Raw genomic sequence first — 21802 nt, forward strand, 5'->3', positions numbered from 1 at the left:
ATCGATCACTCTCATCAGAATGCCCAGGTCACACGTAACACAAACACTTGCAGGTCGCGCGCGTAGCGCGGGAAGGCCGCAGCGGAGCTGTTTTATGTAGAAGCGAAGCAATTCTTTTCTTTTAATCTAAAAAGCGAACTATTCAGTCAGACAGCAATTTATTGTAAAAGTAAAGCATTTACATTTTCAAGCACTTTATCTCAATTTCAAGCACCATTCCCAACATTCAAGCACTTTCCCAACCTTGAAAACACCACGTCAATTTTCAAGCATTTTCAAGGATTTTAAGCACCCGTACGAACCCTGAGTAATAGGACAGCATGACCCCCCTAGAGGATGTGAGGTCACCCCCCCCAAATAAAGCAGGTTAAAATGATTTAATTGCATACATTTTATTTTAGTAAACACTGAAAACGGGTCCCACAGACCCAAACAGCGCACAAAGGTTAAAGGTAAGCCTATAATAATGTTCAAATGTGCTAAGTATATACACTGCAAAAAACTAAAAAAGGAGTAAAAGCAGCTCACGACTTGTTTTATTTTTTGAAAGTAGCTCTCATCCTAAAAAAGGTTGGAGACCCCTGCTCTACACGTATCCAGTAAACAAACATTTTGATTGTGTATTAAAAAGGTAATACACAGAAAAGCTGTTCCATTGAGGAAGTCTTACACTGTAGCGTCAAACTAAAAGTGTTTGTATTTGCCTTTTGGCTCGAGGCACAAAGACTAAAGAATTAAGGGCAGAGGAGGTGGTTGCATATTATATATCTTTTACCTGTAGCTCATTATTCACTCTGAAGCAGTTATTCTTTGTTGTTTGGAGGCACGGAACTTTCTACAAGTAACTGTTGTTTATTTCTAATAGTTTTAATGTCCATATTTTGCTGCTCTTTCAGCACCTTTGGGACACTTACGGCTGCAGTTTGGGTTCTTGGCTGCTTTTGGTCTTGGCCTCCTTCTTGGCCTGTTTCAACTCTGTCTTTGCGAGGGACAGCTTCTCCTTTCGGGCATCGATCTGAATGAACAGATGATAACAAAAGCGTATTTCTATACATGGATCACTGTAAGTATCAACATTTCACTGCCTTGGTGATAGAGATTCTTTTAAAATGGCGTCAGGGTCATGATATCATCCTGCCCGGTAAAGGTTAATGTGATGACTGAGTGTGTCTCATAAACCTACCTTGGCCTGAAGGTTAGCCATAGACTGATCGAAGGTCTTTGGCGCCGCCCGCTGATGGTTACACAGAATTGCAACTGCTCTGTTGGCTCTGTTGTAAGAGAGCAGTTTCTCCGGCTCATTGTCGGACTCTTTAAAGGGGGACAGAAGAGTCATTTGTATTTTCACAAGAACAATCCACTGAGAATTCATATCTGACCAGAATTACACACGGCCATTTAAAAGATGAAATCACGCTGGTGTCCCTGTTGTAATTAATGCTCATCAGCAATCTGCACCACAAATCGACCAAGACCTTGAACACACGCAATTACTGTTTGCTGCTTTTTCATTTCATTTAGTCCCATCCCTATAAGCCTCATCTATTCTCTGTGGGATCCACACACCACATGCCATCCTGCAGATTGGCTCTCAGTGGCAGTCCAGAAATGAGAGGGGAGAGTGTGACACTTCTATCTCCGATTGAGAAACGGTGGCAGGGGCAGCCAATGGGACCCTGATAAGAGCGAGGCAGAGGCGCAGCACTGGGAGCAGAGATAATGTTCTCCTGCCAGGGCCCCGGAAAAGCCAACTGACACGAGGATATCGAGGAGTCACGCAAGCTAAAAATAAGAATTGTCAAAAGCGTGGCAGTTTTATCACGGGGCTCCATGACACAAGCAGTGATGTAATGAGACAATGATAAGGGCCAGACTGATAGAAGGCTATAGTATTAAAGATACTGATGGATTTGATTGAGATGTGAGCATTATCACAGTTTCATAAAAGACAATTGTCATTAAAAAACAAGGAGATCATTTGCTGTTACAATTTGATATCAATAAAATAACATAACATCTTTCTATCAATTCTATACTGCTGTAGCTACACTTGCTATTTTAGGTGCGTTCACACCGACAAATATAGAAAAATGCAGTGCACTATGTCTGGATATTGAACTCGGTGTCCAAAAGTTGCATGTGGAAAGTGGGACACTTCACCCCCCACTCAATAATCTTGGCTAAATACCGAAAATGAGGTCTGAGGAAGCTAAAGCAATTGCGGTCGCTCTAGTAAACCACGCAATACAGTTTAAGCAACCGTGAGCAAAACAAGTTGTCTGATATTTTGGTGGGCGGAAATCATTGCAGTTATTGCAATAATGATTCATCCGATTGACATTTCAAGAAAAACTATAATTTTGAGATTGACATTTTCAATGATTGCACAAAAGTTGTGATTTTCCCCCAATACTATCTCATAGCAAATCCTGCACTATGCAATAAAGTGCTTTGTGTACAATGTGTACTACATGGAAATGTAACTAACAAGTTCCAATTGAGAAACAGCATGAGAATAGACCCAACATTGACAATGCAACTAAAGACCAAAGAGTAGAGTACATTTTTGAACATAAAAGCATGGAAACATGTCACAGTAGAGTAGGGCTGTGCAATTAATCGTATTTTAATCGCGATTACGATTATGGCTTGCGACGATTATGAAAACAGCATAATTGACAAAATACGATTATTTTGCTGGGTGCGCTTTCGCCCCTCCCTAAAAGCCCACTCGGCCACGTGGGAGTGACATGTGTTGTGAGTGTTCAGCGCGAGCGAAGATGTCAGAACAAGAGCAGCAACTCGTTAAAAAGAAGGGTCAAACTATTTCCACTATTTGCAAGTACTTTGCCATTACATTCCACATCGCTAAAGATATGTGCCCAGTTAGCACTGTTAGCAACCAGGGCTTTAAGCAACTTGTCAACACGTTGGACAAGCGTTACGCGATGCCGTCTCGGTATTATTTCAGCAGGTCTGCGCTGCCTGCACTATATGACAAATGCCGTGGGGAAGTTGAGAGAGATGTGGCTTCAGCTGACTACTTTGCTACCACAACAGACCTATGGTCTAGCAAAGGGGTGCCCAACCAGTCTATCGCGAGATGTGTCTAAAAATAGAACAACAATATTCTGTTTTATCGTTAATGTCCTGTAACATAATCTTCCTGTGCCAGAATAATGCACATGAACGCATCAAAGCTTTGTGATTGGCCGGCGTCACCCCATGTGTCGGGGCGTGGCTGAGGGTCTTCAGTACAGGTGGCAATATTGTCACCTACCTGCGCTCATCTCTGAAACCAGACCATGTAAACAGGCTGGTGTTTCTTGCGAACAATCTTTAAGAGATGACATGAGCAGTCCTACCAGCATTTGCCATGGTGGCCTAAACATTTTTATTTGGTCTTAAATTGTAGTTCAACATTTATTTCCTGTTACTTCTGGACCATGACGGTTGGCCAGCCTTCAACGTTTAACTGAGTGGAATATGTTGAATATGTTTTACCAAAATGTTGGCTATATGTTAAGGAGTTTTCAGTAGGTTGTGACAGTGCACTGCAACATGTTGGATTTCATTTATTTTGGTCTAATTTATTTTTATTTATCATATTAATATATGTTTAGTATGGTTTTGGAAGTGCGCTCCAACATATTTGTTGATCTTGTTTATTGGTAAAATATTATTTGTTTTAAAGTTCAATAAATGGTCAATGAATAATCGTCAAAATAATCGTGATATCAATTATTGACCCAAATAATCGTGATTATGATTTTTGCCATAATCGCACAGCCCTACAGTAGAGGCACAAAATACAAATATGAATCAGAAAATGTGCAGATGATGTCCTCTTTGAGCGGAAATTACCCATGTTGCTGCTTAGGAATATTAAACTGAGATTTTAAGAGCTATGAGTGTAATGTTACATGGCATAATAAGCATTGAGTGTGAGTGTCTTACTGTTTGACAGCTCTTTCAGTTGCTGCTGTAAGGTGATGGAAGCGTTATACGTCCTGAAGACCTTGGCACTCAGACCGGGCATCAGAGAACTCAGGTGCTTGTTCAGCAGGATTGTCTGCAGAGAGAAATGTGAAGCAGAGAAACACATTTAACACCAGTGTGGTACTGAACAAACTCAATGTTAACACAAAACCAGGAGACAGACTGTCTCTAAACTCTACCACTAGGTGGCAGTGTGGCATTGCACCACAGCAGTGATTGAAGTGTGTGTAATGTACAATAACAAATAAAACACATACAACTCCATCTCTGCCTTCATTATCATCATCATCAATTACAGCAGGCAGATTAAAATAGATCACAGTACTATTTCCCCGCTGACATTTGGGTAGGTATTATAGCAAGTTAGAGCTGTCATAGTCAGTGGTTAGATAGCCATTAGCTGCTGGCTAATGGCCGCAGCTCCAACACAGCAGCAATGAGATGAGGCTAACAGTGTAAGCAAACAAAACACATGGGCTCTCTGCGCACACACTGATATGAGGTGCAAACATGAGGACTTTAGAGGATGCATTTCTAAACACAGATACAAGCTCACAGATGAGACAAACAACCATAGCTCTGGCAGAAGAAGAAATAATGGTGATGATTTTAGTGAGGATTACATTAATGATGATGTGGTTGGTTTGATCAGAGCAGGGTCAGGACCCGGCTGTCTGGGGCCATAGACTGCAGGAGACTTCGAGAGAGTTTGTCATGTTTACATATGCTGGAGGGAGGTACACACACACATCCACACACACAACGTTGTTATGTCTGCCTTGCTAATAGGCTACCTGACTCTGCCACTGTGATGCTAATGAGAGTGTCTGCAGGTCTGAGGGACAAGCATGATAGCCGTCTGTGCTGAATTTCCTCATGAACACACTCCGTCTGCTTCTAAATAACCATTCATCCGTCCCATATGTTCCTACCTACAACTGTCTCACAACAAGACAGGAGGTTTCTCAGCAAACAAGAGCACTTAACCAAACGTTGCCAGACTGCCGCTGCCGCAGCGATCGCTCGGTTTCCACTGCATGAAACCTGTGTATGTTGAGGGGTCTTTATATGTTTCCTCCCAAATAGACAAATGGCCGTTGATCATCAGAAAGAAGAAGAAGAAAAAGACATACTTTATTAATCCCTTTCGGGGACATTTCTTTCCCCACTCTGTTGTGTTTACACACATTACACACACAGGGAGGATGTACATGCACAAACACCACCACGTGCAGATAGGAGAGGTGGCAGAGCAGAGAGGCTGCCAGGTACCCGGCGCCAAGGGAGCAGTTTCGCTGTATTTATCACTTTAGATATAAGAACACACAAAGCAAACTCATAAAAGGTGCACGTGAGTTAAAAACCAATAAGAAGTAGAAACAACCGATAAAATAATACTGAAACATTTGAATGAAAGCCTCCTCCACAACTCTATCCTTTCCTCCCTCTCTCCCACCTCCTACTCTTTTCCAGCCATGTTCCACCTTCTCCCTCTTCACCCCCCCTCACCTGGACCAGCTGTCACATTTCTACCTCTCCATCTCCTCCAACCCCCCCCATCCTCTCCGCTCTCTCAGTGGCCTGGCCTTTACGGGTGCCAATCAGGCCTGCCCACAGACGCCATTACCATTCCACCTCCAACACACCCTGACATTTCTTGACACACTGGAGGGCAGGGAGCAGAGGCGGCACACTCCTTCCTTCAATTGCTCCATCTCTTCATCTCACCCTCTCACTCCCTGTCCCCGTTTGGAGCTCCCTTTTCCTGCCTGTCAATCTTGAGATAGTGTCACGTGACTGACACTAGAACTTCCAGGTGCTTTCTAATCCGCATCTCTCTCTGCCTCCTTCTCAGAGTGCAGGAATGAGTCATAAAACCTGGGAATTAGTTTTATTTGATTTACGACTTCTGGTTACCTCGTCTTGAAGTATATCACTCCATGACAGCCATGGTCAGACACAGGTGTACCTTTAGTGAAAGACTCATTCCACAAAGATGCACCGAAAAGCGCCACAGGAAGTCCTTCCTTCCGGCGTGCGCCCTGATATCAAAATACTGATTTTCCCTATAAAATTAGAAAGTGATGCCAAAAAACAATATTTCAAAAACGGTATAGAATATAAAATATAAAATATGAATATCGTGTCACATAGACCACCAGACGACATAGACAGCTTTGTTTTTACGGTTTTTCTGTAGAGGAAGTAAAGAACCGTAAGTAGGGATGTATTTGATGTTTGAGGTGCAACATATGACTCAGCAGCTTTAAGACATGAAGACTTTTTTTGGCTTGGCTCTAATGCATTATTTTCAGCGGAAAGTGGGCGGGCCGCCATTTTGGCCGGAAGGTACATTAGCGCCTTCATACTATATTTTTCTAGAAAAACCCCTGAGATTGTTTAACTATTTCCTCTGTCAATAAGGCAGGAACATCTCTTCTTATGTTTACATAATATTGTATTATTTGTATTTACTTGCATTTCTTATGTCTATTTATCTCATTGTATATTTTACTTCTTATGTTTAATTCTCCTTATGTCCGATTCAGATTTTTAACATGATTTTGGTTAGAAGCCCAAAATAAGGACCGTGGTTAATGCAAGATTTTTAAGTTTTGTTCTACGACATAAAAATACGTGAGTAAATGCCTCACTGGTGAAAGTCTGAAGCTTCTATGTCCTAAAAACGACGGTGGCTAAACGAGACTACTTAAAAGACATCAAAGTAAACATTAGCATATTTAGCTTAGTGGTGGTGATGTGAAGCCATGCTACCGTGATGTTGTTTGTTTGTAGCCTAACGTTAGCTTTTTGCAAATCTGCTAATTGCATTTATGCTTAAAAAAGTAAAAGGTGGTATCATTGGTGTCAATTTGTGGAGATTATCCTGCTTAACAAAACAAGTAGGTATTGTGAACAATGGTTTGCCAAAGGGCTTAATTTCTGCAATAACAGAAAAAAATGCTTTTTGACGAGGGAGCCCTTTTATTGCTAACTTCCAGGTAAGCCTACAATAATACGTAATCTGTGGACAACTCTATTGACCTCCTCTTCAAAGTGACCATTCATCTGTTGCACCGTCTCACAAGATAAGGGATTTCTCAGCAATGAAAGAACCATGGCTGCCTGGCTGTTAGCTGCTGTACCCATCGCTTGGTTTCCACTGGATGAAACTTGTTAGTATTAAACAATTCTGAATATGTTTCCTCAACAAGGACAATCTGTTAGCCTGCGGTGTATTCTTAAATAGACAAATAATGCTGTTATCTTGTTATATAAAGACTAAGAACCCTGAGAAGTCCCAGGTCTCCCTGTGGGGGGCTAACCATGTGTTGGACAGCTGCATTGTGTGTGTGGCCTTCCCGCCAGCAGCTAGAGGAAGAGGTTGAAAGGATGGCAGATTTCTATGTGTGGAAATTCATCCACTCAGCATGTTCACTCTCAATTTCTACTCGCACAGTTTCATTTTTATCTGCCAGGGTCCATCCCCTCTCTCGTTTGAAACTCTTTCAGTCTCCCAGCTTCCAATATTCTTCCCCTTCTCCTCACTTTACCCCTTTCATCTCTCCCACCCCAACGGCTCGAGCTCATTCAATCTCATCTCTCTTACACCTTACAATTTAGTCCCCGCTTTTCCTTCGTTGCAGCCTTCTTTTACCCGGAAAATATTTTTGGAAATAATTCTATTTTGCTTGCAGAATATTTTACACCTCAGGGGAGTTGCTCTCATTTATTCCACCATCAGTACTTATTTAAACAAAGTTGGCAAATATATTTAAGCACATATTGACATTTTTCCTCAAATTATTTTCCAAACACCAAAATCCACTGAAAATAAGATTTCCTGAGTTGTGTGAAGTGTATCTGTTTACAATCCACATAGTTATATATTATGAAATAAAACGTATTTTATTCCACTGTACGGTATTTATTTGTATTTTGAGCCTCTACTGCGACATGTCTCCATGCTTTCATGTTCTAAAAGCTCTTTATTTCTCTCATACTACCTGTGCTGCAGCACCTCTTTTTTACATTACATTACATTTAGCTGACGCTTTTATCCAAAGCGACTTACAATAAGTGCGTTCGACCAACAAAATACAAACTTGAAGAAAACAGAATCATATAAGTACATCAGGTTTCATAGAGCAACAACATTTCAAGTGCTACTCAACTGGCTTTAGATAAGCCAGTCCTTTATTAGTATATAAGTGCTTTGTTAATAATTCTATCGCTCGAAGTGGAGTCGAAAGAGATCTTTTCACCCTCTGTCTGAAACCAGGGGCCAAAATGGTGTGATTGGTTAGCTGGTAGGCTCTGTTGTGACTGGCCAACCGCTTAGCGAATTGTCCCACCCCTCAGCATATTATGTACGTACAATGTGTTGAAGCTCTAACCAAGAGAAGCGCAACTGTTACATAGTGATGTCATTATGTTACGCAAGTAAACAAAGCAGTTCAATGGAGGCGTTTCAGGCAGGTGAGAAACTCCCTCTCGAGGGAACTTTGTATTTTAGGTTTTGCAGACTATGCACACAAACCTATACAACAGCAGTATAAGAAAGGGAACAACCAAAAAAGGCCCCTTAAAGAACGTCATTGCCAACAACTACACTGTGGCTTTTGTGCATATGAGAATAAAGCCTTTGAATCATTAAATCCTTAAATCTAGATTCTTATTTGGCAATGTTTCACAAGAGGTTCAAAACTAAACATCAAGGTTGGCTGGTATCAATGAAACATGTAAAAATAGTGTTAGCAGTGAGTGTTAGCGAGAGACTCACAGTGAGGCGATCGAAGACGTCATCTCCAGGTGATTTGTTTTCCATGAAAAGTTTAAGATTCTTAAAAACCTGAAAAGATAGAAAGACAAATCTTGTAAGAACTGGGGAAAAGCAAAGCAGCCAATCAGCTACCAGTCAGAAACTACTTACATTTAAGGCCCAGCCGCAGCATTTTGGACATTTCAAATATAATAATGATGAATAGAAATATTAAATTGCATTCCATTACTGTCACATTTACAAATTAACTTCTTTTTTTGTATCTACAAAAGTGAGACTAATGTTTTAAAACCTATTTTATGAGTCAGATCTATAACCCTATAAAATACAAACTTATAGAAAAGCAATAGACACAACGAGAGTGGTGTGAGTGAGTGTGTTTGTGTGTGTGTGTGTGTCTGGCGCCCGACTTCATTAAATAACTTCATTAAATATGCAAGACACCAATTAATAGCAACAGATGAGTTGCTTTATAAAACACACCAACATATTCAGTGCCGAGGCAATGATGTTCCCCTTGGCAAACAAGCTGAAAAATACAGAAAAAGGTTAAATGCAAGAAGTGCTTTTGGGATAAAATGTAAATCAGTTTCTCGGTGGAAAAATCTCAGAGAAGCAGAGCCACCAAAGTCAGTTTGCTTAATTAGTGATGTGTCTGTGTATGTTTGTGTTAAGAATTTAAATCTATTAAGAAAATATTAAGAAATGGAGATATATTGATAAAGTAATTTATAGTTTTAACTGGTGGCTAAATTGTGTAATAAGTTGGGAATTTACTTTCAAATAAAAGACCGATACTGTGTTGGCATAAATGTTGAAAGCACATGAGCTTAAGGTGCGTTCACAGCGGACGCAGAACAGAGATGCGCCAAGCGGTACTGGTGCAAGTTTGACCGAGCATTATTTGTTTTACTTGCGTCACTCCAACTGGCGAGGAGGCAGGGCTTATCTTCATGTAAACCAACAAAATAACAAAAAGTAGAATTTAGACTTTATTTAATTGTAATACACATATCAAAATGATGCAGAAATAACTACACATTGACTTTACATGTAATCGTGCGTAAAGTCAGTTTCTTTGCGTCCAGTGTGAACAAACCATTAGCATTAACCCTTATGATCACTCTTCTTCCTGTTAAGAAACAATGATGTGACTTTAATTCAATTTCACTATAACATTGGCAGTACTGCATTGGCAGTAAGCATAGCATGGCTCCAATTCTTTGCCATTTCTGTGTTCCTCCCCTGCAGAGCCTATTGTCCTCTGCAAGCAGGGTTTCTGCAGAAGAAGCAAGTTGCATATACAGTACATATAAGTGTTACATTTAATTATTTTAATACCCCTCCAGAGGTAGGAAATTACTTAATCCATCCGTGTTCAATTTTATACCAAGTGACATTTCACAGCAATCTCACTGATTTCCATGGGAATTGATGATGCTAAAAAATGCAAAAGACTAATTAATTCTAGCTAATGTATTGCTTTTGAATACACTCATTTGAATAATGATACGTTCTGCCAAGAAACAAAACACTTTGGCTGTCAGGTGCTAACATTTCTGTCTCCATCTCTGGAACAGAAGATAGCATGGGCTGAGACCGCTGAGACCACACACACACACACACACACACACACACACACACACACACACACACACACACACACACACACACACACACACACACACACACACACACACACACACACACACACACACACACACACACACACACACACACACACACACACACACACACACACACACACACACACACACACACACACACACACACACACACACACACACACACACACACACACACACACACACACACACACACCACACACACACACACACACACACACACACACACACACACACACACCACACACACACACACACACACACACACACACACACACACACACACACACACACACACACACACACACACACACACACACACACACACAGGCCTTGGCTAACTTACTCATTACAGAAGGCATCATCATTGACTGTAAGAGATCGACCCGCAGCTGAAAGGAGTAGCTCCCTAAATAATTTATGTTCTCTTAAATATTCCCATGTAGGCAGTCGGTCCCACCTGACGAACTGTGAGGACACCTGACAGCAAGAAGCCATGCCTAGAAATATTTGCACAAGCTCAAATAAAATTGGACAGCATCTCAATCTGCGTTTAAAGTATGCTACTTAATGTGACTCAATGTCACATTATATTTAAATGATTTGGGGCCGACAAATGCGTTAAAAAAAGGGTACGGATATAATAAGAAACGCTATTTCCACTTTGATTTACAGTGCGTCTTTCATATTAACTATTCTGTCTTTCCTCATATCTTATCATTATATTATAATATCTAATGATTTCTGATGCTGAAAAGCAGAAGCACTGATTTATAACTGCACATCAAAAACATTCATTTAATTAAATGCCTAAAAGACAAGTTATGTGAGCAAAAGCCTTTTGCTTTTTTTTTTTACCACGAAGGAAACCTAAAACTAAGTAAGGGTTTAAAATAAGGATGAAAGAAAAGGATTCAACTGTAATTTAAGATTTTAAAAACAATGGTGTCATAAATGCTGCTGCAAAGATACAATCTATAAGAAATAATTATTCCTATATACTACTGAACAGTTATATGGATATGTATGTGCTGAATATTCCAAGGGTTGTAACGGACAGACAAATTAAAGCAGCACAGCTACAGGAATCCAATCTAAAACTGTGCCTCAAGGACATTTCTCAGTTCTCTCTTCTCCATGCTCTGTGCGTGTCGATATGTGTGCAAGTGACCTTCTCTGCAGGAACCAAAAGGGCAACGCCTAGAATATTATACTGAAATTCAGTGGATTTGTATTACAAAGAAGTAGAGCTGCAACCATTAGTCAACTAATCAACTAGTCAGTTGACAGAAAATAATCATCGGCTATTTTCTAGAGAAGCTTCCTTATGTTTGAATAACGGTGCGTTTAAGCTCTTTACTTTCGGGCGAAGGTAAACTATAAAGTTATGTTTTCAGTTCTAAATGTGTAAAAAGTAGTTGACTCTAATACAGTTGGAGGGAAATGTTTTCACAGCTAAAACAATTAGATGGTAGATGATAGAAGGAATGGGTGCTGCAGGAGTATGGGGTGAGGGGGTCTCTACTCAGGGCCATCCAATCTCTGTACTCCCTGTCACTGCCCGATCTGCAGTGCGCATGTGCGAGATGGTCCGCCATATTGGACAACTCCGGACGGCAACCCAAGTAGGACACTTGACACAGTGGCAAATCACAAAAAGAAAACTCGATAGGGATGAGTTATTGTTATTACAACGTGACTTCACTCTTACTTAACAACTCTTTTTATTTGGTTCTTTTATTTGGGGTTAAGTACATTGTCAGAATAAGTGAGAAATGAATTTAACTTCTGTTAGACAGCTATATGCCATACATTTTTGCATACATTCACAGTAAATATTGATTCAGTACGATAGCTGTTCTTTTTGAGCTTTGCCAAAAGCCACTGTGTCAAGTGTCCTACTTGGGTTGCCGTCCGGAGTTGTCCAATATGGCGGACCCTTTCGCACATGCGTACTGCAGATCGGGCAGAGCTGCAGATCGGGTAGTGACACTCCCAAAGCGAGAGCTGTGTCCGGGTCCTCGGCAGTAAGTCGGACCCATTTCCGGTGAGGGTTGGCCTCCGCCAGGGCTGCGCTTTGTCACCAATCCTGTTTGTAATATACATGGATCGGATTTCGAGGCGTAGTCGTGGGGGAGGGGGTCTGCAGTTTGGTGGACTAAAGATTGCACCACTGCTTTTTGAAGATGATGTGGTTCTAATGGCTTCATCGGTCTGCGACCTTCAGCACTCACTGGATCGGTTCGCAACCGAGTGTGAAGCGGCTGGGACGAGGATCAGCACCTCCAAATCTGAGGCCATGGTTCTCAGCAGGAAACCGATGGACTGTCCACTCCAAGTAGGGAATGAGTCCTTACCCCAAGTGAAGTAGTTCAAGTATCTCGGGGTCTTGTTCTCGAGTGAGGGAACAATGGAGCGTGAGATGGGCCGGAGAATCGGAGCAGCGGGAGCGGTACTGCAGTCGCTTTACCGCACCATTGTGACGAAAAGGGAGCTGAGCCAGAAGGCAAAGCTCTCTGTCTACCAGGCCATTTTCGTTCCTACCCTCACCTATGGTCATGAAGGATGGGTCATGACCGAAAGAACGAGATTGCGGATACAAGTGGCCGAGATGGGTTTTCTCCGCGGGGTGGCTGGCGTCTCCCTTAGGGATAAGGTGAGAAGTTCGGTCATCAGGGAGGGACTCAAGAGTTGAGCCGCTCCTCCTTCGCGTCGAAAGGAGCCAGTTGAGGTGGTTCGGGCACCTAGTAAGGATGCCACCTGGGCGCCTCCCTAGGGAGGTGTTCCAGGCACGTCCAGCTGGGAAGAGACCAAGGGGTAGACCTAGGACCAGGTGGAGGGATTATATCTCTTTGCTGGCCTGGGAGCGCCTTGGGATCCCCCAGTCAGAGCTGGTTGATGTCGCCAGGGAAAAGAAAGTTTGGGGCTCTCTGCTGGAACTGCTACCCCCACGACCCGACCACGGATAAGCGGGAGGAGATGGATGGATAGATGGAGTATGTGCTCATTGTTGGTGTAAAGCAGGGGTAGGCAAGTAAGTTGGGCCGTGGGCCAATTTTTTGCTGAGCCGCAAGATGGCGGGGCAGAACATAATGAAAGCCTAATTCAAGGAATTGATTTTGGTAAGAGGGTGCAGCGCCCCTGTTCCCCGGTTCAGAAAAAACTCTGATATCGCTGATGACCCTCCCCATCAACACTCTGATGCGCAGTCAGATCCGCTGATTGGTTCACTGATGATATACGCCCAATCCAGAGCCTGTGGCTAGACCCGCCCATAGGGAGGCTCGTCCTCTCTAGCCCCATTTCAGTCCCAAAGCCAGGGCTATTATCTGTATTTTAACAGACTTATCTTTTAAATTGAGGTGTATTTATTGTTCTCTTCAAAGTCTATTTTTCTCTGAAATTGTAGGGTGGATGGTCCTCCCTTTCCTCAATGGACGAGCCTCCACTGAGTAAAGTAACTAGCAGTGTTATTTAACATGCTTTTATTCTGATAAGTATTGTCAAGTTCTCTGGGTTTTTGGCATTTATTTGAGTGTTTGCCCACATTTGAGAGGCTTGAGGGACAACTGGAATCCTTTTTCCTTTTCTTTATTTCAACTTTTCAAGGACACATTAGGATTCTTTCAGGTTGAAAACCTTTAAAAAATACCAAAGGACAAAATAAATCAATTACAGCAGTTTTGCTTTGCAATTTAATATATTATAACCTAAATTAATCAGTAAGCAAGTATTTTACTCAAACTCAATGTATTTAATAGTTAAATAAGTACTTTAATTGACCCGGTTCCCCCCAACCACACATTTGCCATATGTGACCCGCTCTATCGAAATCAGTCGGAAGTCGCAACGGCTCATTTCAAAATAAACGTGGATTTGCGTAAAAAAATAGTTTTTCGGGGTTCGAGTGTTTTGTTTGATTTTAAATAAACAAAGTCTTGGCTTTCAGAATATGACATTTTTATTTCCAAAATCACACGATAAATACATGTTTGAAGCTTGTAAAGGGAAGATGACAGCTCTCCCTCCACTCTGCTCTTCCACAGCGCCGCTTCCCCTCCCTCCGCTGACATTATGAATGTAAGCGGATATGTCGGCACAGAATTTATTTTACCGGACAAATTTGAAACTTACCGGTCATATTTCAATAATAATAATAAGAATGGTGTAGCAGAGTTTCCGTTAGCAGGTAATCACCGGACTAGGACCGGATATGCTGATGTTTAAAACTCAGTTAATGGGGCTCATTTTTATATTGCTTCAGTTTATAATCGTTACAGATCAAAAAGTTCAGATTCATTTTTCAATAAATGATTCCACAAACAACATAATTATTACATTCAAACAAACTACTTGTAGTAGATGAAGTACATTATTCAAAAGTTTACAATAACTTTGAATAATAACACGGGAGAAACGGATGCTCTCTTTTCCTCTCTCCCTCCCTCTCTCTCCCTCCCAGCCCGTCAGTTTGCTAAACAGTGGGCGGGGCTTCAGGTGATCATGCAGAGCTGCGTGTCTCCATCAGACTCAGCAGCTGATCTGATCTCTCTCTCGGGTCCGGTTACACTTCACTCGTGTTTATGTCCATATCGATCAGATCCAGCTCTCCTGATCGGCCTTTATAGAGAGCACCGATCAAACTATTAAGAGTGAATATCGGCCGATAATGACCGGCGGCCGATCGATCGGCGGCTAACAGAAACCCTGATGTGCGACTGTCGGTCCTATGTTGTAAAAAAAAAAAAAAAAAAAAAAAAAAAATCAAAATAATATTTTATTTTTGATTCTCAAAATTACGGGCCAAATATTATTGCTGGCGGGCCAACAATGGCCCGCGGGCCGCCTGTTGCCGACCCATGGTGTAAAGGCTACTGCCTGAATATGCTAGCCTGTTGTCATACATATAAACGTAAGTAAATTATTGATATTTCCTTTCTCTGATATTTATTAGCATTGCCTTTGATTTGGAGGTAATCCAAAAGTAACGGAAAGTAATCAGGTTACATTCCTTTTATATTCCGATACTCAGATTATGTTACTGATTACATTTATTTGTACCTGTAACTAGTAATTGCAACGGAATACATTTTAAAAGTAACCCCTTCCAACCCTGATGGGATTAATATCAGGTATTACACTTCTAGCATTGTGACATCCATATGAGTGTGTGAGTACTTTTGGCAACTTTTTGTTCCTTTACCTTCTTGATGACGGGCACCTTGTTGTAGTAGCGAATGCAATCTTTACCCAGGAAGTCGAACTCCACCACACACTCGCTGCCGTCCAGTTTCTCGTGGAGGGTGATGTGCTCCACGCGCAGGGAGCAGCAACCCACCGTGTCTGCCGTCTCTCCCTCATCCTTCTCGTTACCAGCTCTCAGCGCCAGCTTTTTTAGGTCAGAAGATAGATAGAAACACATCAAATCCACACATACTCATCCAACACCAAACATTTGCCAATCCTACTCAAGAGTCCTTAGATAGGAATAACAAAGAAGTAAACAAAGCTGAATCTGAATTTGAATAGTCTTTGGCACGAGCCAAAAGCAATCACACACTCAATCTATCATTTGACTCAATGCAGAGCGAGATAATTAGCTTGGGGTCGCTGGAAGAAAATGGCTACATATAATCCATTTATCTCATTGCGAAAGATCTTCCATCCAGCTATGTGAGAAGACAATCAAGACGCATCGCATCGATTTCCAATACGTGGCTCCTGGTATCAGACCTGAGCACTTAATCTGTGAAAGTTATTTCTAGCACTGGCGTGTAAACATAGAAATCTGGGCATCTTGATTGCAGTGTTCGTACGCCAGAGTTGTTCCTTGACCACGGCTCAGACCTTGTCTATGAAGTAGAGGGCCACGGCTCTTTGTCGGGTTTGCATCTGTTTAGCTTTCAGATCCTGGTCGTACTGTTCACGGATGTTGCCCACGCATGACTTCAGTTTGCGGGCAACTTCATATTTCTCCCAGTCCTTTTCTCCCTACAAAGGATGAAAGTAAGGAAACAAGGAGGGACAAAAGGTGTAGAGAAAGAGAAAAGGAAAGAGGAGACATGAAGTGAGTTTCTTTGACATAATTCAAAATGGTTATCGTGACATTAATGCCATGTTATATCCAGGGTTGGGAGGGTTACTTTGTAAATGTAATCAGTTACTGATTACTGAATACATGGCTCTGAAAGTAATCCGAATACAGTTACAGTTACGCGTCTTAAAAAAGTAACGTAATCAGATTACTTTTGGATTACTTTCTTTTTCCATCACAGATGGGTATGTTTTGGTGAACAGGAGACACAAAAAGCAAAAGGAAACTGAACGTGTTTTTACTGTTTTAATGGCTTATCAAGAGCACAACTGAAACATCACATCTGAAACGATGTAACAACATAATAAACTCTTTGGGGATGCAGCTTGGGATGTGAGGAGTGAGGGACACGGCTTAGAACGGGCGTGTCGCCTTCTGTCCTGCCAGTGTTGGCAGGACATGAATTAAAATGTCGAACTCGGACTTCATTTTAAGGACATGTCGGCCAGGGGTGTAGAGCTATATTTGTTTAACCACCGGATTGGCAAAACAGGAGAGTGTGTGCACCAGTCTGCCTTGATCTATGAATTAATGTCCGTGACACTCACAGTAGCCTATCTGCTGCCCACAGCTGTTTTATAGAAGGAACACCTCCTTCACTTCATGAAATCTCTGCAGCACCAGGAGGCAGCGGGAGGGTTAACTCAGCCTCTGAGAAGACAAGCCTTTCACGCACCGCCTTCACTGTGTTTACCTTCAGAATCATTAGAAAGGCTAAAGAGCGGTGTGGCTGATGTGTTTTAACCACACACACACGACTTAAACGCAGACTTTTGTTCCTCCATGTTTCGTTGTTATTGTTTCACTGAGTGGACCCGCCCCTTTTTTTTCAAACGCTCCCTTTTTTGGTCCATCTGCGGCGGTAATAGGTTTTGTGCGCTGTGATGATTCGGCTGTACCTTTAGTAATGAATATTAAATGTTGTGAGGAAATCTTTCCACCAATAATTCCAATAAGTAATCCAAAATGTATTCACTTCAGGTTTACGAAAGTAACTGTAATCAGATTACTCGTTTTTCAAATGTAACGCGAGCTGAATACAGTTACTTGATTTTTGTATTCTGATTACGTAACGCCGTTACACGTATTCCGTTACAACCCAACCCTGGTTATATCACACTACTTTAATGACAACATTGCTTTGCTTGTTTACTGCTGGTTATTTATTGGGAGTTTGGACCAAGGTGATTAAACGCACCATCGGTGAACACGCACAGGCCTATTGTCATGGAGACTAACAGTGGAATAACTTAACCTTTACATGTGAAAGATGGAAAGAAGAAAGAAAAGGAGTGATGTTTTGGAGGAGAGCGAAAAAGAGATATGAGAGAAGTGGGGAAAAAAACAAAGATGTCGCACATGTCTTATTTAACACACATAGGGATTGCCATTTACTCTCCAAACAGAACCATAATGGCATTTTAATAATGTACAACCAATAAATAAAAGAATGTAAATGCACATTTCCTACACAAACAGTTCTGGCTTATTTGACCGTGAATTTCTAAGAAAAAAAACCCAATAAGGGCCATGTTCACAAAGCCTTTTTCTTTTTAAAATTGATTCCAATGAAAACCGAGCTCATGCCATCGGAAACTATGTGCCAAGCGTCTTTTTCCTGAGGCCTCTGTCTTTTTTGTGAGGCTGCTCCAAGTTGAAAATACTACAACTTTTAAGAAAGTTTAATAAAAAGCTTGTTTTTGGCTGTGCTGGTCCAAAGAACTTAACAAATTGGAGCAGATTGGTCGAATGGACAGCGGATGTTGTTGCCTGTGAGTGTGTGACTTTTATCGTCCTCCTCCCTCGCTATATGGCTGTCAGACCGAGCAGTGCCTACCTCATTCAAACAAACTGTGAGAGCAAGAATCTTCCGGTTGTTGCTTATAGTGAAAAAACGGTCAAAAATGTTTAGTAAAAAAAGATGTCCACATCCATGCTAGGCTGTCGTACAACGGTGGGGATATGTTGTAGACATATCGTGGTCATAAAAACAATTAAAAAGACGCTATGTGGACAAAGGCCCGATTCCGTTAATTTATTTGCAAAGTAAATGGCTAACCGTTGCTTAACAATTAAATAAATCTATACCTTTATTACAGAATGCGCATTAATTGCCGTGCAAAGATTTACACTTTACATTTCTTCACTTATGTTGTGTCATGATTGCATTGGCCGTATTTTCTAATGACTTGATTGCCAGTTTAGCTGAATACATTTTAGTGCAACTTGTTAATTAATTATTTATTTATTTATTTTAATATTTATAACATAACATAGGATTTCATAAAGTATTTTTAAAATAGTTTATACATTATTCGAATATAGGAATAGTAGATAGGATTACTTAAAATATAGTACCTTATATTTCATCTTTTTTCCCTTTAGACCCTTGCGGTTTATTCTTAAAAACCCTTACCCACCCCCCATTTTCCCTCTGCTGGTCTATGGCCTTGTAGAGGGTAACGGGGTACAGAGTCACTTAGATAAGCGGGGGAGTGCATCTGACGAAGACATAGGTTGTTGTGCTCCCTCTCTCTGTTTCTTATCCTATATCTAATAGAACTGCTCGGGTCTTGATAAATTGAGTGGGGAAGTTCATGAGATCTTTCTAGAGGGTTATCAAGAATAACTTTTATCCAATGACCTTTTCCCTCTCTGTCTGTGTCTGTGTATTCTCTTGTTCCGATTAACCCAGCCAAATCTTTTTTCTTGTTTTGTATCTATATCTACGCCGGGATCCGGAGTCGAGGCTGATCCTCTTGCTGTAGTCCTGTGTCTTGGATCCTCTATCCCGAGTTCTGGATTAAGTCGTGGACTGAACCTGTCTCTGCGGTCCTGCCTTGGGTCTCGTCATGCTGCTTCCCTGATGGCTTCCACAGGATTGTAGCTGACATCCTCGTGGATTCATCTTCTTATTACAGACACATGCATTTCCTAACATTCGGTCTATATGCTGTAAAATGTATTATCTCTTCGATTTACACACGGCATCTATTGCACGTCTGTCCGTCCTGGGAGAGGGATCCCTCCTCTGTTGCTCTCCCTGAGGTTTCTCTCATTTTTCCCCCTTAAACTGTGGGTTTTCTCTGGAAGTTTTTCCTTGTACGATGTGAGGGTCTAAGGATAGAGGGTGTCGTTTTTCTCATACTGATATTCTGAACAATCTGTGCTGTTGTATTTGCTGTAAAGTGTCTCTACTGTAGGCTATTTTTATTATATGTACAGCACTTTGGCTCGACCAAAAATCGTTTATAAATGTGCTATATAAATAAAACTTGATTTGATTTGATTTAATTCATCTCAGTTGGAATGCAGGCTGTTTTAGCACCAATCATTACCGCGTGCTCAGTTTGTGAGTGCTAAGCAAGAGGCCGGCTGCCAATAGGATTTGCCAATTGGCAGACACCGAGCTGTCCTCCTGAAAACAGAGTACTAACAACGGCAAACTTTTCAAATGCTGCGAATTAATTCGTTTAAAATAAAAAACTGATGAAAACTGATTCTGCATGCTCAAATATATCTTTTTTTATTCCATAATTAATTTTTCATTCAAAGATGCTGGTGCTTTGACTACCCATATGTTTTATATTTCATCAGTGTTGTCAGCCAATGTTGTTTGGTTAATTAAATAAGACAAGAAAAGGCAAAAGCCAAAAATAAGGGCAAGTAGTTTGTTTTAAAAACACCATAAATGTCAGATGACATACCATAAGTATATTAGTAGTTTTCAAATTTCAGACTATACGACGTGTTTTCTTTTAATGAATGGTTGTTTTCAACTGTTCATGTCAGCTAGTCATGGAGAAAACAAATGTTACTTGCCTGCAATACCTTATTGAATTTAGTGAGTAACTGTCATTTCTGTCAAAATGACAGTATTGTTAGCTGGCCAGCAGTTGAGTAAAGAGACTACTAAGGCAACGATTGACTGCTGATGCATTCAGGTGCTTCAGGACCATATGTGTCCATTAACTGAGAAGACTATCTAAATATTTATTAAATCTTGATTATAATTAGAAATACCAAATCCACACCATAATACACAAATGGTGCCTGTCTCTGCACTATAACAATACAACTGCTAATTAATATGTGTTCATTTACTGGAATGGTAATGTGGCATCTGCCTGTTGCCCGTATGTAGGAGGACAGGCTACCTTGAGTTTAGAGTTGGCATTGAGCATGATGTATTTAATAGATCCCTGAATGTTCTCGGTCCAGCTGGCCAGCCATGTCACAGTGTTGTCATGACGAACCTCCTTCCATTTGTGACCAGCAGGCGCCACAGGGACACGGGATCCTCTGTCAGAGAAAGAGAGAGAGCAGGAAAGAGGGTGTGTGTGAGTGTTGGAGTACAAGCTAGAGCATACTAAGAGACTCAAGTCAGAACTATAAACTAAACCCAGAATGATGGGAAAATAAAGAGCCACTTTCCTTTAAGTCCGGCAATCTGTTGCTACAATGTGCTAGACACAGCATTTCGAAGCGCTACCAATTTAGAGATGCTGAAATTGCCTTTAATTGTATTTACTGTTGACTTTGTCGTATTGTATTGCCCTGTTTGTGTGTGCTCTTATCTTTATAATTTGTTATCAGTAATACTACAGGAAAGCGATAACCCCAAAAGCGTAATAGGGCCTCTTTAAAAAGTTTGATAGATAGTCTCTAAAAAGGTCTTTGAGAAGAGCTGATCAGATGATGCATTGATACTGAATTAAAATGTTTCCAATACTCATTTGCTTGCTATTCTGCCTGCTATTTATGAGACACAGCTGGATACACACACACACACACACACACACACACACACACACACACACACACACACACACACACACACACACACACACACACACACACACACACACACACACACACACACACACACACACACACACACACACACACACACACACACACACACACACACACACACACACACACACACACACACACACACACACACACACACACACACACACACACACACACACACACACACACACACACACACACACACACACACACACCCCTTACCAAGCACTGCAGAGTTTTCCACATTAAATGAACCTATAGACTTTATATCAACCTATAGGCCGACATTTGTAACGGGTCAAACATGTCCTCTGTGGTTAGCCAATCAACGTTTAAGTCTCGACATCCTTACTACTGTGAGTGAATAAGTGATGCATAATTAAATCTCTTAAGTAATTTACTGCTTTAATAAACCATATTTCGGATTTCCCTTAAATAAATTATGTTAATTGTGCACTGCTCTCA

At 41.2% G+C, this 21802-nt stretch overlaps 1 protein-coding gene across 2 annotated transcripts in view; it reads right to left on the reverse strand.

The window, feature by feature from the left end:
• Nucleotides 1-21802, reverse strand: part of zgc:173742 (DNA topoisomerase I, mitochondrial) — a 55744-nt gene that overhangs the window by 5070 nt on the left and 28872 nt on the right. For both annotated transcript variants that reach the window (XM_034223395.1, XM_034223396.1), the window contains exons 12-18: nucleotides 20680-20824; nucleotides 16276-16419; nucleotides 15632-15817; nucleotides 8783-8851; nucleotides 3958-4072; nucleotides 1184-1311; nucleotides 915-1015 (exon numbers count right to left, since the gene is read on the reverse strand). In XM_034223395.1, the coding sequence (XP_034079286.1) occupies nucleotides 915-1015; nucleotides 1184-1311; nucleotides 3958-4072; nucleotides 8783-8851; nucleotides 15632-15817; nucleotides 16276-16419; nucleotides 20680-20824 (888 nt within the window). The remainder of the gene's footprint in view (nucleotides 1-914; nucleotides 1016-1183; nucleotides 1312-3957; nucleotides 4073-8782; nucleotides 8852-15631; nucleotides 15818-16275; nucleotides 16420-20679; nucleotides 20825-21802) is intronic.

This window comes from Gymnodraco acuticeps, unplaced genomic scaffold, assembly GCF_902827175.1.
Source record: "Gymnodraco acuticeps unplaced genomic scaffold, fGymAcu1.1, whole genome shotgun sequence".
In the NCBI taxonomy this organism is placed as follows: domain Eukaryota; kingdom Metazoa; phylum Chordata; class Actinopteri; order Perciformes; family Bathydraconidae; genus Gymnodraco; species Gymnodraco acuticeps.